Source organism: Lissotriton helveticus, chromosome 4_1 (genome assembly GCF_964261635.1).
Source record: "Lissotriton helveticus chromosome 4_1, aLisHel1.1, whole genome shotgun sequence".
Taxonomy (NCBI): domain Eukaryota; kingdom Metazoa; phylum Chordata; class Amphibia; order Caudata; family Salamandridae; genus Lissotriton; species Lissotriton helveticus.
The window spans coordinates 1,506,365,593-1,506,379,660 of record NC_136063.1 but is presented as its reverse complement, the minus strand read 5'-3'; the positions used below and the strand labels follow the sequence as shown (position 1 = coordinate 1,506,379,660).

At 43.3% G+C, this 14,068-nt stretch overlaps 1 protein-coding gene across 1 annotated transcript in view; it reads right to left on the bottom strand.

The window, feature by feature from the left end:
- Nucleotides 1-655: 655 nt before the first annotated feature.
- ABCA13 (ATP binding cassette subfamily A member 13) overlaps nucleotides 656-14,068 on the bottom strand; it is a 2,470,580-nt gene continuing 2,457,167 nt past the window's right edge. Inside the window, exons 53-54 of the mRNA XM_078686273.1 lie at nucleotides 5,811-5,948; nucleotides 656-1,626 (exon numbers count right to left, since the gene is read on the bottom strand). Coding sequence (XP_078542399.1) covers nucleotides 1,534-1,626; nucleotides 5,811-5,948 — 231 coding nt within the window. The 3' untranslated portion in view covers nucleotides 656-1,533. The remainder of the gene's footprint in view (nucleotides 1,627-5,810; nucleotides 5,949-14,068) is intronic.

Sequence of the window (14,068 nt, the reverse complement as noted above, 5' to 3'; positions counted from 1 at the left end):
TCGGCAACATTGGTTATAATTTTGCAAGGCTAATTGTATGGGAAATTATCACACACTGTGTTACTTTAACATGGCTGAACTAACCCATTAGGCAAGAGTACAGAAAATGTCCCAGTGACAGCTGCCTTTGTGTTAGCATAATTGGGTCAGATATTTTCTATATATTATATCGATGTGACCAAGGGTATCTTTTTAAATGTCGAATGAATTACAAGTTGCTTACCACAACATCCTGTTCTGATGTTATGTCTAACCAAAAACGCAAATCAAACAAATCGGTTCAGATTAAAATGGTTTAAATACTTAAATCTCCACCCGGATGTGGGAACAGTATGCATCAGTACATCTCTATATGCACACTTACCAATGTTGAGAGGCCCATTTAAAGCATTTTCAAGTGATCCATGATGCAAAATAGGATTCGAACTAATTTTGCAATACATTTGTCGCAATACTCGTCCAACAGCAAAATTCAGTTAAACATTCTTAATAGCTGGGATTGATGAGTTTATTGTTTCGAATGAACTTAATGAAAACAATGTGGATAAAACTCTGTATTCTGGTTGTATTAAAACATTTCTAACATTCCCATCTATTGTATGGCATATACTAGCTCTATAACAGGTAGAAGCACAAAGTAGAAAAACACTCCAAACAGAATGCAAGATTTAATAAGTGATTGAGGAACAAAAACCGTTTTACATTTTATTGTGAAAATCGCACATAAGTGGTGTTCTGATTGCTGAAGAGCATGAAGAAGTACTGTATGGAAGATGAAATATTCAGATGATCTCTTTGCCACCTTTCTATGGGGCACTGCACAGGAAAAGGAATTCTTTTCAATTGTAAATGCCATGTCACATGGGATAGACTCAATGACCCATTGAAGAGTGAAATCCAATCAGTCGGTTAGAATTACCAAACTGAACATGTATGGGGTCAATTCACATTCAATGAATATCAATGGAAAATATATACATATGTATTGGCCATTCAGAATATCTGACTGTTTTTCACTGCTCGGTCAGTCAGGAGCCAGCCTTATTTGCCAAAATGCAAGACGGAAAGATTCAAGAAGACTTCTTGATGTGTACAAAACAAGTATCATAATAAGTAGCAAATACAAAATTAGTAACAAAATAAGTAACAATAATTTCTTTGCTAAGAGAGTTTGGTGAAAAACAGTCTGGCACATTTCATGATTAAATGAATATCTTAGAAAACGTTGCATATTTATTTCCATACCATTACATCATTGCAATAAAAGCCTCTCTTTTATCTTTGGCAAAGAAGTTGTTTAGACTTGAAAAACAGATTGAAAAATACATTTAGCCCTTTACAATGTGCATTTGCAATTTTTTTCTAGTTGGCCCACAGCTGCTAAAAAATGTAACAACGTTGGAGGACACAATAATCGTAATGCCTAGTAATTTGCTATGTTGACACAATGCTTCCATCACCTGTGCTAGCTTTTCAAAGAAGTGTAGCATTTCATTTTCCTGCAAATCAAGTCATTTGTCAGCTCCTCTTTACTTATGTTAGTACGTAACGCGTGTTCTCCTCGCTTACTGATTCTGCTATACACCCAGATGATTCTTGTGACTGTGCAGCAAAGTTTATGAACACCTGGAAGACATTAGACACAGTGAATATTCAGATGCACAGCCTTATTTGTCACAGAGCAGCAGGCTTCTTAAAAAAAAAGTTATCATTTAGCAGAGGAATAATAGTATCTTTGTATTTAGCTTTGTATATCTGTGATTTATAAAACTCAAATGAACATTTGTTAAGAATTTGTAAATGTTCACTTCAAAGGTAAAATATTTTGCTACAGCATCATTCGGTGTAGCTGTCTTCCTCATTTTAAATATATCCATGTTTACAAAAATGCCTTGTTGTGTTTATAGACAGTAAGTATACACTACCTACATTGCTATATCAACATTAAGATTCCCAGACATTTTATTTTGCTCACCATGCCATTCCAGTTTACACCCAGCCATATGCAAATCAGTCATGACCCTGCTCCCATTGGACCAGTCCAGCCCGAACGGCTAAGCCAGGACCCACATGGTCCGGATACAAGCATCCACGGTCCAGTTTCGGGGTTTTCCCCTCATCAGCCAAGCTAGCTTGACTTCAGTGGCATGGAGAGCACCGGACCCACTTCTGGGCATACCCGTCCCACTCGGGTTGACATTTTCAAAAAGAACAATTGACAGACAGAATGTTGAACAATGTCAAAAAGTTATCCCAGTCCAGATAGCTGGGCATAAATCCATCGTTTTTTTTTGCTCCCAATGCCATTCCAGTTTAAACCCGGACATATGCAAATCAGTCTTGACCCTGCTCCCCATGGGAACAGTCCGGCCGAACTGCTAGTCCAGGTCCTCCCTGGACTGGAAACATGCATCCTGGGACCGCTTTCAGGGTTTCTTCCCTCATCAGCCAGGGTAGCTTGACTCCAGTGGCATGGAGAGCATGAGTGCTCTCAGTAATTTAAAACAAGTGGCCAACACTGTGGCAATTTTGGAAATAAAGATAAGTTCTGGTCAAATCTAATACGCAGGTTTTCAAGCTGATTGTGAGATGAGTAGTGGAAAACCCAGCTCTGTTGGCCAACAGGCATGTTTGGGCTTGCTGAAGATTAGAATTTCTGTTTTGTCAGAGTTTAACTTCAAGCATCTGTTCTTACAATTTACAGCTATGACCATACGGCCTTTGAAGTTTTCTTCTGTATTAATAATGTTGCGAGAAATGGAAACTATTAACTGAGTGTCATCAGCATAGGAAATATGTTAAACCTATAAACCTACATGAATGAACCAAATTATCTAATGGGCCAGTGTAAAATGTTTAATAATGTATGGCTCAAGGAGAAGTCCTTTGATTTTTCTACTTATACAGCTATAATACCCTAAGCCTCTTCTGTGGCAGATATGATCATATTAGCTCTTAGGTGTAAAGCACACCTTGTAACATGCCCATGACCTCTTGCCAGAGTGTTAGTTTGATATCTCATAGTAGTTACTAAATGAAACATGCAATAAAAGTCAACATTAAACTGACAGAACGCCATGAGCAACATCTGTGAGGTTTTATATTCCAAGATTGCTAATGTACCCTTAATATGTGCCTTCTAGGCCTATAGAGCTAGGTGCATAATATATAAACATTGACATTGGGAAATATATGCTCTAACAGTCAAAAGTAACATAATCAATTTTCAATGTCAAGGTAAAGTTGCATTTTTTCAGGACCAGACCTGGTTATAAAGCATAACCTTTTCTTCTCCAAGCATAGGAAAATATTTTAGCATTCTTTTTTACTGGTGAAAGTATATCTTTTATAATTTTATAAAAAAAGGTAACTTTAGAAAAGTGTACTTTTTGCTGCTTGAGATACAGTGGCTCATCACAGCCCCAGAGACTGAATGCACATTGTTGACTGACTTGTTACCATCCCTGGAAGACAATGGGATGGCCTTTGACAGCAGTAAGGTATGGGTTTATGTCAGTAAGTGGTCACTTGGCAAAGATTACCCATATGGGAGAGGGACAGGACCACTGGACAGAACAAAGGACTTACTAATCAAGTCTTTTGATTGCAACATACCAATAGTGCTTCAGGATTTACAGAGCTTCATTCCCAGAGTTCCCCAGGACTCTCCAGCTCCATCAGAAAGTAAAACGAGTTACAGTGCTGACAGAGGGGAGGACATCTTATTTACTTTAGAGAATGGCTAAAGGGAGGGCCAGAACGTGTGCCTCTGGAAGAAGGCTGGGGCAATTTGGTTGTGGGACTTTGGAAAAGTTTGCAATACACTGAGAAAGAATGGCTGAAAAGAGATGTGGTAATTCCGATGTAAAGTAGCCAGGATTATTTGTAGGCAGTAGTTACATCACTGGCTTGTGCACAGGGTAAGATTGGCACTCACCACCACCTCCTCAAAACATTCCTGGATCTAGAAAGAAATATACTGAAGGTTGAAGGCTCTACCTGGAGGAAGGCTGGGGTGTTTGCAAAAAACTGAGAAATTAGTGCTGAAAAGGGAAGTGGGAATTCTAAGATAAAGTAGCTAGCATTGCTTGTAGGGAATTGTTAAATCACTGAATAGTGCACAGGGTAAGGTTACAAGTCCTCACCTCCTCCGCAAAACATTCTTGCCCCTAGTAAGAAATATCCTGAGGAACGTAGCCTCTGCCTGACTGCTGTAAGATGAAGACTCAAGAGCACCGGATCCCTGCTGGCATTCAGGGACTAGACTTGCTCTCCAAGGGGTTAGACTCCTGTTACCTTCTTCGGGGATACAATAAGCATAGGTCCTCATGATAACAAGAAGTGGCAGGTGACCTCTGAGGATCGGGCCCTGTAGGATCCCTGGCTGGAGACAGGCTTAGTGTGTTGAATCCTTTCAGGAAACCTGAGGGCTATAGGAGTGACTGGAAGGAACTTCCCAACAGGAGAAAAGTGGAATTTACTAATGTTTTTTTCTGTCTCTCGAGCACACAGTGCTTAGGGGCAGATGTACCATCCGTTTTTTTTGTCGCAAACGCTGCGATTCGGAAAATAGCAGCGTTTGCGACAAATAAAACGGGATTTGGAATGTATCATGCAAAAAGCCTTAAGGAATCGCAAAATTTGCGATTCCTTAATATTGCGAGGCGTTTAAGAAAAGGCAAATTGCGATTTCTTAATTGAAATGTATTAAGCATTTCAGTGTTGCGATTTTTGACTAAGAATTCGCAAATTACCACCAACTTGTAGTTGGTGGTAATTGGCGAATTCTTCTCAAAATGCACTTTTTTAAAATTCTAAAGGTGTCATATGACGCTCATACATGGCCTTAGGACATGTATGTGCGCCATATGCGCACACATGTCAAATTCAGGGGTGCAGCAGGGTGACCTTAAGACACCCTTGCACCCTTGAAATTATTCTCAATTTGCGATTAGCAAATTTCTAATCGCAAATTGAGAATAATTTCACATTCATTCCTATGGGCCTCCTGGCCCATAGAAATGAATGGGAAAATATTCCTTAATTGCGATTAGCAATTTGCTAATCACAATTAAGGAATTTTAAGAAATCGCTAAAAAATAGCGATTTTCTACATACATACCATTTTGCACTTCTCAAATAGCGATTCCTTAAAAATCGCTATTTGAGAATCGCAAAATGGTATCTTGCTACATCTGCCCCTTAGTCTTTTGCAGAAACTACTCATGCTTGGGAGGCAAGAAAGCCATGTTTGTCCCGTTTGGAGTTTTTTGCTGCCATGAAAACAGGTTCAGTTGGACCTCAAAGAAAAAGGTATCCGGACTCATGGAGCCCGTGCCAGCAACAGCTTCTACCCTTGCCTCACTGGTTGAATTTGAGAACCAAAAAAGTGCCAATATCCAAAGTTAAGCCTTGGACTTAGTGAGATGGCAAATCTACCAGCAGTAAAGCAATGAGGCAAACTAGCTACGAAATCCAGCTTTGTCCCACATCGAGCTTCTATCACCAAAATCAACAGCATCAGTGGGAGCTTGACAATAGTGTGTATGACTTAGCTGGTCCCCTTGGTGGCTTCAGCTTCCTGCCTTGCCCCACTGGCGGACCATGAGTGAGCCCCAAAAAGTCGCTAAGACCTTATTTAGAGTTTGACCGATATTATTTGATGGGTGGCCTTAGTGTCTCAATGACATTAGGAGGTACTTCACCCCAGCAGATTTTGTAATCTGCTGTACTGATGTGGATGTTAAATGGACAATTTGCAGAACATGACATTTTACCTTGATACATTTAAGCACAGTTGTATAAATTACCTGTTCAAGAGTTGTTTCACTTATGGAGTAATGTTCAATTTGAAGGAGATGCTTGTTGGTTTCCAAAGTTTTGAACAATTCAGCTAAACAGCCTTTTCTTTGTGGCACTCGATACTCCAGAAGATTAAGGTGTTGTTCCTATATTTTTATCCGTCAACATAAAAGACATTTTAATTAGACATGTTTCCAGAACAATTGTTCAAAGTGGTTACTTAAAAGTAAGGTTTTAAGAAATTTGCTCTTAGTGTATATGATACTAAAAAATGAATTAAATAAACAGTCAAATTAAGCAGGAAATATAGCTTTCGATCCCAAAAGAAACAAAACAAAAACATACTACAAACATGTTGGAAATTACCATCTTGTGCGTGGTATTCCCCCAGATTTTTCCCTTCTCTTATTGAACTCGTTTATGTTGACTCTATTTCGCTGTGCATTTTACTCCGGATAACCAGTGGTAATGCGGTTGTGCTCTCCCTTCTAAACATAATAATATGACCATATACCCAACTGGCACATTTAATTTACATATAAGTCCCTAGTATATTATAATATATGCACCTAGAGCCTGTAAATTAAATGCCACATGTGGGTTCCAGTACTCATTGTGCCACACACTAAAGTAGCACTGTAAAGCATGTCCCCAGGCCTGCCCCTGCAGCCAGAGGGTTTGATACACAAAGGGCCTCTGCACTCATGGCGGTGGCCCCGCAGTCATGGGGGAGTCTCTGCACTCAAGGCAGAATATCTTCAATGTCTAGTTCCATTGTCTTGGTCAATGTGTGTCTACATAAGGAGTTGGAAAATATCAGGTAAAAACACAGGGCTAGGATACATCTTCTCCCTGGCCGTAGTGCACGTTAACAGCCACAATAGTGCTCATTGACATTTACACTAACTGACAAGCACAGCAACATTTGCACGAGCTGGTTGGTGAAGATGTGGTTGAAAGATTTCCTGACACCTATGCATTTTGGTATATTGCTACATTCCTCATCTTCACTTGTATTAGGTTGATGCACACAGTGTACTCTCACAGTTATGCACATGACAAGTTGTTGTAACCTTACACATGTAAATGCTGAAAAATGTACTTTCTGGTCTACATCCCAAAAATACCTTTTCAAGTATAATGACTGTTGTACATTGGACAGGTGTTGAAAACTCAATAGAACAAAGACTGTTTTTGCCTTACGATACAGAGACATCTCTGAAGAAGGTGTTGTGTCATTGCAAACCAAACCATACCTTTGACACCCATTGTATATTATCAGACCATAGGTCCTGAATATCAAAATCTCTCTAACCATGGCAACAAAATTAAAAAACATAACACATTTTTAAGATAATCCACTGGCTACAATGAAAATGACTGTTCTCATTCAAAACCCTGCTTAGTGTTTCCAAGTGGTACAAAAAAGTCATTTGCTTTCAGATTAATCATTTTCTGGTTGAACTCAGGTTTAGACTGAAAGTCAGGGCAGCAAGGTATTCTCATTCATAGTCCATCATTTTAAAATAGATTTTCAATGACACTAAGAATGGAGCAAGGTCATTTTACATTTTGGAATTTACTTCAAAACTCACAAGTGAAGGTGAGTGGGGAAATGGACATCAGATTGCAATGCAAGGGGGGGTGAAGGGGATGGGACACATCTCAGGAAGGAGATGGGGTTGAAAGGGAAATCAATAGGAGTAGGACTGAGCGCCTGAAATTAACTTTCTGATAGACATATCACTGTGACAGTCAAACATGTGTGAACTCTGGTCTCTCCCATGAACTATGTTATGGAAATATCAGCTTTTGAGTATAGCCTGCGGTGACAGACAGCCTTTCAAAGGGGAAGAAAAAAAGAAAAATGTACACTTCGAAAGAAGCAGAACCCCCAACATAATACTTCAAAGACTCACACCCTATATGACATTTTGTGTTTAGAAATGGACTGAAGAAGAGAAGGTTGAGACCCCAAAATGTGTAATCTGTCAGAAAGCCAAACGGGTTCTATGAGTAGAGGAAGCTCTGAAAGACTTCTGCCTGTCACCAGGACTAGGACCAATGTATGCTGCTATCGCTGTTGGGCGAGGGGACATTACCCAGGGAAACCAAGACCACCTGCCCTGTAGCCTGAAGCACCAGCACCTTCCTGCTTACCAAGGCCAGTGTGCCATGTGAGGGATAGGAGAGCATTGGAGGGAGCAAAGCCCAGTGGGGAACCCTACCAAGAGGGCTCCCTGAGTGAGGTTTGAGGGAACAGCTGTGCATTGATTGGGTTGTTGCCTGTGTGCAGTGCTTACTCAGCTACCCTGTATGTCAGGAGAAGGCCACCATGAACTGATCTGTGTGCTAAACCAATACCTTAGCGTTGTGGTGACATAGGTCAGATGTAACCACTGTTGAGACTTGTAACCACAGAGGTGGCGGTGATTGCACCAGAGGAGTCAGCTCGATTTGTAAAGTGCCTCACCAACCCTGTTTGCCAGGAAGGGCTGTCGGTATTAAAGCTACCAGGAGGTTTGGCAGTCACCCAAGGAATACTGAGGCAGTGATAGGTGGGTCAAGCGTGCACTTCAAGAACTGCCCCTGACTGACCCCTCAGGACTTTGGAGCACACAGCAAATTACGTTGCGCCTTTGCTTTGTTCCAGTCAGACCTGAAGGTCCAGATTCCCTGGCCCCATGTGGGAAAGATTGACTTACTGCATCATTGCAGGCTGGAGCATCTCCGGTCCCTGAGAAGCTCTGGAAGATAGTCCGCACCAAGTACTGTTGTGTGTACATTGAGCAGCCTGGCTTCTCAAAACAGGATCAGAAATCTTGGGTGCCCATGGTCAGTGCACACCCCGTAAAGCTGAATGCTTCCATGCTGCAGGAGCAGATAAGCCTTGAATTAGGCCTGTTGGGTCCTGGAAGACTTGCTGCAGATAGTGCTGGGGCACCATATACATTTTTTACTAATTTCTTAATGTGTCAAAGGGGAACAAACTCTTGAGTGCAGCCTAGTAGTAGGCATCCCCTTGATGCAGCCACCATTAAATGGGGAATAAATCCAACCAAATTACAAGGAAGAGGGTGGGACAAATGCTGGAGACCCAAGCCAAGGGGATTGTGTTGTTGATAATGATTCTCGTTATTCCTTTTTATAGAAATAAAATACTTATTTTTTGTAAGAAAACAAGTATTTGACTAGACATTGATTTATTGACAATACTCTGTGCACTTTGAGTTATCAGTCTTGTTCACTCAACTTTATCTACACTTCCCCTACGAGGGAGCCTTTGACTGCTCATCTACAGTTACCAGTGAGATTCAAGTGCAGAAGAGGTACTTGGTCCAGTTGCTCAGGATCCATTGTATGGCGCGCCCCGGGACATCAGGAGTAGAAGACCTCAACCACCACAGCTGGGCCCAGCCTGGGAGAATTAGTCACTAAAAAATCCAAGAACATAGAAGAGCTCCTCTCAGTTGTTAAGAGGACGTGGACCTCTGGGAAAGTGCTTGTATGGAGTAACAAAGATGCTCCTAACGGGGCCTATATTGGGTTTGTTTGACTGACACCCATAATAATGTTTCGACCACCTCAAGATGTCACTTGGTGTCAGTCTTTAGAACCGCCTAATCACCTTTAGCTTCTACCTAAATCCCACAAGTGAAGAAGATATTTTTGCATCAAATTTAGGATCCTATACAGAAAAACAGCATCCGGTTGTGTTCAAAGATATTATTAGATGTCTTGGATTGTAAAACATTACTTTGACTGGTTTCAAAGTTGTTGGGTATGAAATTTTGGAGCACGGATAATGAGAAGTGAAACCATGAATGCATTTATACACATAGCTCAGTAACTTCAAGGTAATGCATTCAGACACTGGTATCAAGCGAACATTTCTTTGGGAGTCTGACATAGGATCTTTAAGACTGCAGATGCCTTCAACAGCCATGTCCTTAGCAAATGAGACTGTACCATTAATTTATAGGGACACCTTCATAGAGGGAAATACAATTGTTGAGGTACAAACTAACCTCTAGCCCCAGGCTTAGGGCATGACTCATTTATCTACAGTTGGCCAGGAGAGACCATTCTACTTTCCATGTATTGTATCATAAAGCTACCCATCCTAAACTCCAAAGGTTGGCTAGTCACGTATCTTACAATGAGACATGCCATTCTCCAACGGCTGATAATATACTCTCTGATGATAGGCCACCCAACAGTCGTCCAGTCATCGGGTTCTAGTTGTTATACTCTAAAGTTTGGCTGTCCTGCTCTCCAATTTATGATCATCTACTATCCAGTGATAGGATTTTTCTTGATGCTTTATTACCACGTGACCCCCCTTTGTGCTTTTTTTAGGCACTAACCAATTCTTCTATTCACTTTACCTTTGTACTTATCTTGATTTGTTTACCTATCATCAACATAAAGTATCTCGCTAAAGACTACGCTTTATTGCTATGTCTCTCTTTTATATCTGTTGTTTCTTTTCCACTCCTTGGTACCATCCTCTTTATTTCATTCTTTGAGGTTTATGTAGTCAGTTACAATTGTGAGTTATGCTGCTTAGTGCATAGCCAAATCTCCTATTGCTATGTGTCTTTTTTTTCCTTATTGGCTCTTTCACCTGCGCGATGTTCTCTGATTTAGGTACCGCTTGTGTGAAGCTCTTTAGCTTGAAGTAAATTCACACAATTTCCCGTTCATATGTTACTTCTCGCATGATGTGCCCTGGACTGTGTAAATGAGTGGTGTTATAGGTTCCTACGCTGTTTTTCTGTTGTTTTTTTGACCCAGTTCTCCTTCGTTGTCATTTGCAGTACTGACGTGATGCATTGCCTTAGGTGGCACGTTAAAGATGCTGCCAAAAGGAAGCTGATGTCCTACATACCAGACATGGCATAATAACCTTCTTGTGTTTTTTTCTTTACATGTGATGGGAGACAGTAATACAAGATATTTGCATATTATATTGGCCTCCATAAACTTCATAAATGTTTACTTTTCCTATGCGCTAAAGGTAGGAAAATCAACATTTCCGATTACTTTGACTACTACTGGATTTCTTTCAAAAATAAACTTTACATATAAGCACCTAAAATGTATTTTACACTATTGGTTTATGTAGGCTTTACTGTAGCAAGCGTGGTGTCTTTGTGTACAAAGAGAGTTTACTTTTATGGTTTAACGGGGTGATCTCGAATAGAGATAACATCAAAACTAATCATGCTAATTAAAGAAGACACCAAGCACTCTCAGGCACTGCACCCCCTACCAGCCTCGCCAAGGTCACATTTTTATTCACATTTAGTTAGTGTTCTACAGCCTACATACAGACCGAAGTTTTGCAAACATGTTGACCTTTGGTTGACTGCATGGAAACTCCTGAGGCGTACAGAGTGAATCACGTGAAAGAAAGCCTAGGTCACATTGGTTTTTCGTTTAATTGTTTGCTAAGCAGGAAATTCTATTTTCATGTGGCCATGGTAACATTTAAAATGTCATCATATTACAATGTACACATGCCTGAAACGATAAACAGAATATTTCTGCTTGCACAGTCAGCAGGATACTATGCAGGCACAATACTGCCTTTCAAGACTTAGGGCCTGATTTAGATCTCGGTGGACGGGTTACTCCGTCACAACGGTGACGGTTGTCCTGTCCGCTGAAATATAAATCTCATTGTAGCCTGTGGAGTTTATATATCTGAGGATGGGATATCTATCACCTTTGTGATGAAGTAACCCTTCCGCCAACATCTCAATCAGGTCCTCAGGGCCTGAGTTAGATCTCAGCAGACGGGTTAATCCGCCACAAAGGTGATAGATATCTCGTCCGCAGAAATATAAATCCCATTATGTCCTATGGGATTTATATTTCGGCAGACGAGATATCCGTCACCGTTGTGATGGAGTAACCTTTCCGCCAACATCTCCATCTGGCCCTCAGGGCCTGAATTAGAACTCGGCAGACGGGTTAAACCGTCTCAAAGGTGATGCATACTGTTGGAAATGGGATCCCCGGCTGGCCAGGGCTTTCGCCAAAGTCAGTCAGAGACCACCACACCCAAGTCAGGGCAAGGGAGTTACACGCCAAGATAACCCCTACTCACCCTCTAGGTAACGTGGCGCGAGCAGCAAGGCTAAACTTGGAGGCGATGTAGGCTAAGTATATGCGCACGCACCCCAGCAACAACAACCAAAGGCCCACCACAAAGGAAACTCCACACAAGGTTATATAAAAAATAGCCTTTGTATTACACCAAAACACATTAGATAAAACACACACTTTACAATGTGCCAGAGGCACGGGCAGAATTTACAGGGGATATGTACAAGACAGGGCCACCTGGACCACTGTCAGGAATCAGAAGTAGCACTTTCAGAAATAGCACTTAGAACATAGAATATAGCACAAAATAGCACACAACCAGTAATCACTGGTAACCAGGACCTCACTAGCACCACCTGTACTAGGGAGAAAACAACCACCTATGTATTACAATACCTGTAGGGGTGTAAGAGGAAAACACATGATGCAATGCATAACATTCATTCAGAGGTGTAAAGGCACATGACGCATAAACAATACATTCAGAGGTGCATAGAAAGTACAATTGCGCAAAACTCAGAAGTCACCACCTGTGACTGTCCCTGTGTCCCAATGTCAGGGCCTAAACGTGGCAGTTGCCCACAAAGTGCTGGGCAACTGGTGCAGGGAAAGTTAGGGCACTGTGGAGCCTCTCTGGCTCAGAAGTAAATCAAAATGCCCCCCTAGAGCCTCTCTGGACTCTTGTAAATGTGGCACCAACGTTGGAGTCCCCCCTCTGGGGACTCGAAATCAATGAAGGCCCCTTGAGCCCCTCTCAGGGCTCTAAACAAATAAAGGTGATGCCCCCTGAGCCTCTCTAGGCTCGAAATCAATAATGGCCGCCGTTGGAGTCCCCCTCCTGGGGACTCGAAGCAAAATTGGGGCACCTAGAGCCTCTCTGGGGCTCCAAACAACCAAGGTAATTCGGGCTGGTCGGTGGGGCCTCAGGGCCCTTGCACCAGATGCGGAGCAATCGGCGGAGTCCCCCTCCTGGGGACTCAAAATGACAATGCCCCCGGAGCCCTCTCAGGGCTCCACCAACAATTTCCCTCACTTTGGACTTAAAAGGGGAAGCGGCCCGCTACCTTCCGGGGCCGCTCCCGAAGTATGCACGAGCCCCCACGGGGCCTTTTCCAGAGCACTGGGGCCCCCGCCTCGAGACGCCCGCACTTCACTCACCGGGCTCTGCTGCGGGGGCTCCGAGGTCGCGCTGGGTTCCTGCGGCGTCTCCCTGCCGCCAGGACTCTTCTCTCTGGTTTCTCCGGGGCTCTCCTCTTCAGGCAGAGGCAGTCAAGGAAGCCTCTTCTCCACACGCAGGAGCGCGGAGTAGGCTCCCGCGGCTCCTGCTTCCTGGTCCGCGTCACGTTGTCCCTCCGCAGCTTGCCTGACTTCCAGGTCAGACCTCGGGGGCCGCCAATGGCAGCGCGGCCCTGGAGGAGTGGAGGCGGGACTTCCGGGTCGCACTTGGCAGCGGCCCGGCAACGTTTTTAAACACCCCGGGCTGCGGCGGTGAATCTCGAGGGGCAATGCCGGGTGGGCTCCGGCCTTAATTACCATAAAGCGCGGTGGGCACGCGCTCGAAAAGGCGGCAATGTCCCCGGCAGGGTGGGCACCTGCCAGGGGGCTCAAGACTCGTCACGGAGCGGGGCCAACGCCGGGTGGGCTCCGGCTTCCAAAAGCAAAGCGCCCCTCAGCGCTAGAAGGCAATTTACAGCGCTCCCTGCGCTAGGACCTAAAATAAAGCGCTCTCAAGCGCTAAAGACAAATAAAGCGCTTCCAGGCTCCAGGGAAAGTCCAAAAGCGCTCCCAGGTTCTGGGAGCACAAGCACAGCGCTCCCAGATGCCCTCAGCAGGGCAGAGTTCCAGCAAAGTCCTTCAGGGCAGGCAGGGGGCAAGGCTGGGCCCAGAGCCAGCTCACTGGGTCTCCAGGCAGGGAGACAGTCCAAGTGGCGGTCCTCTGGCCCAGCGACAGCAGCAACAGCCCCCTCAGGATCCTGGAAAAGAACAACTTCAGTGGGGACACAGCCCCATTTTTATACAGTGCATTCCTTTGTCTGAAGGTGCAGAGTGGGGGCGGAACCAGTCGCAGCTGGTTCTTGAGTACTCTGTTTACCTCAACCACCCTCTCTATTCACTGGCAGGGCTTGGGTCATTAGACACACCACAGGGGGGC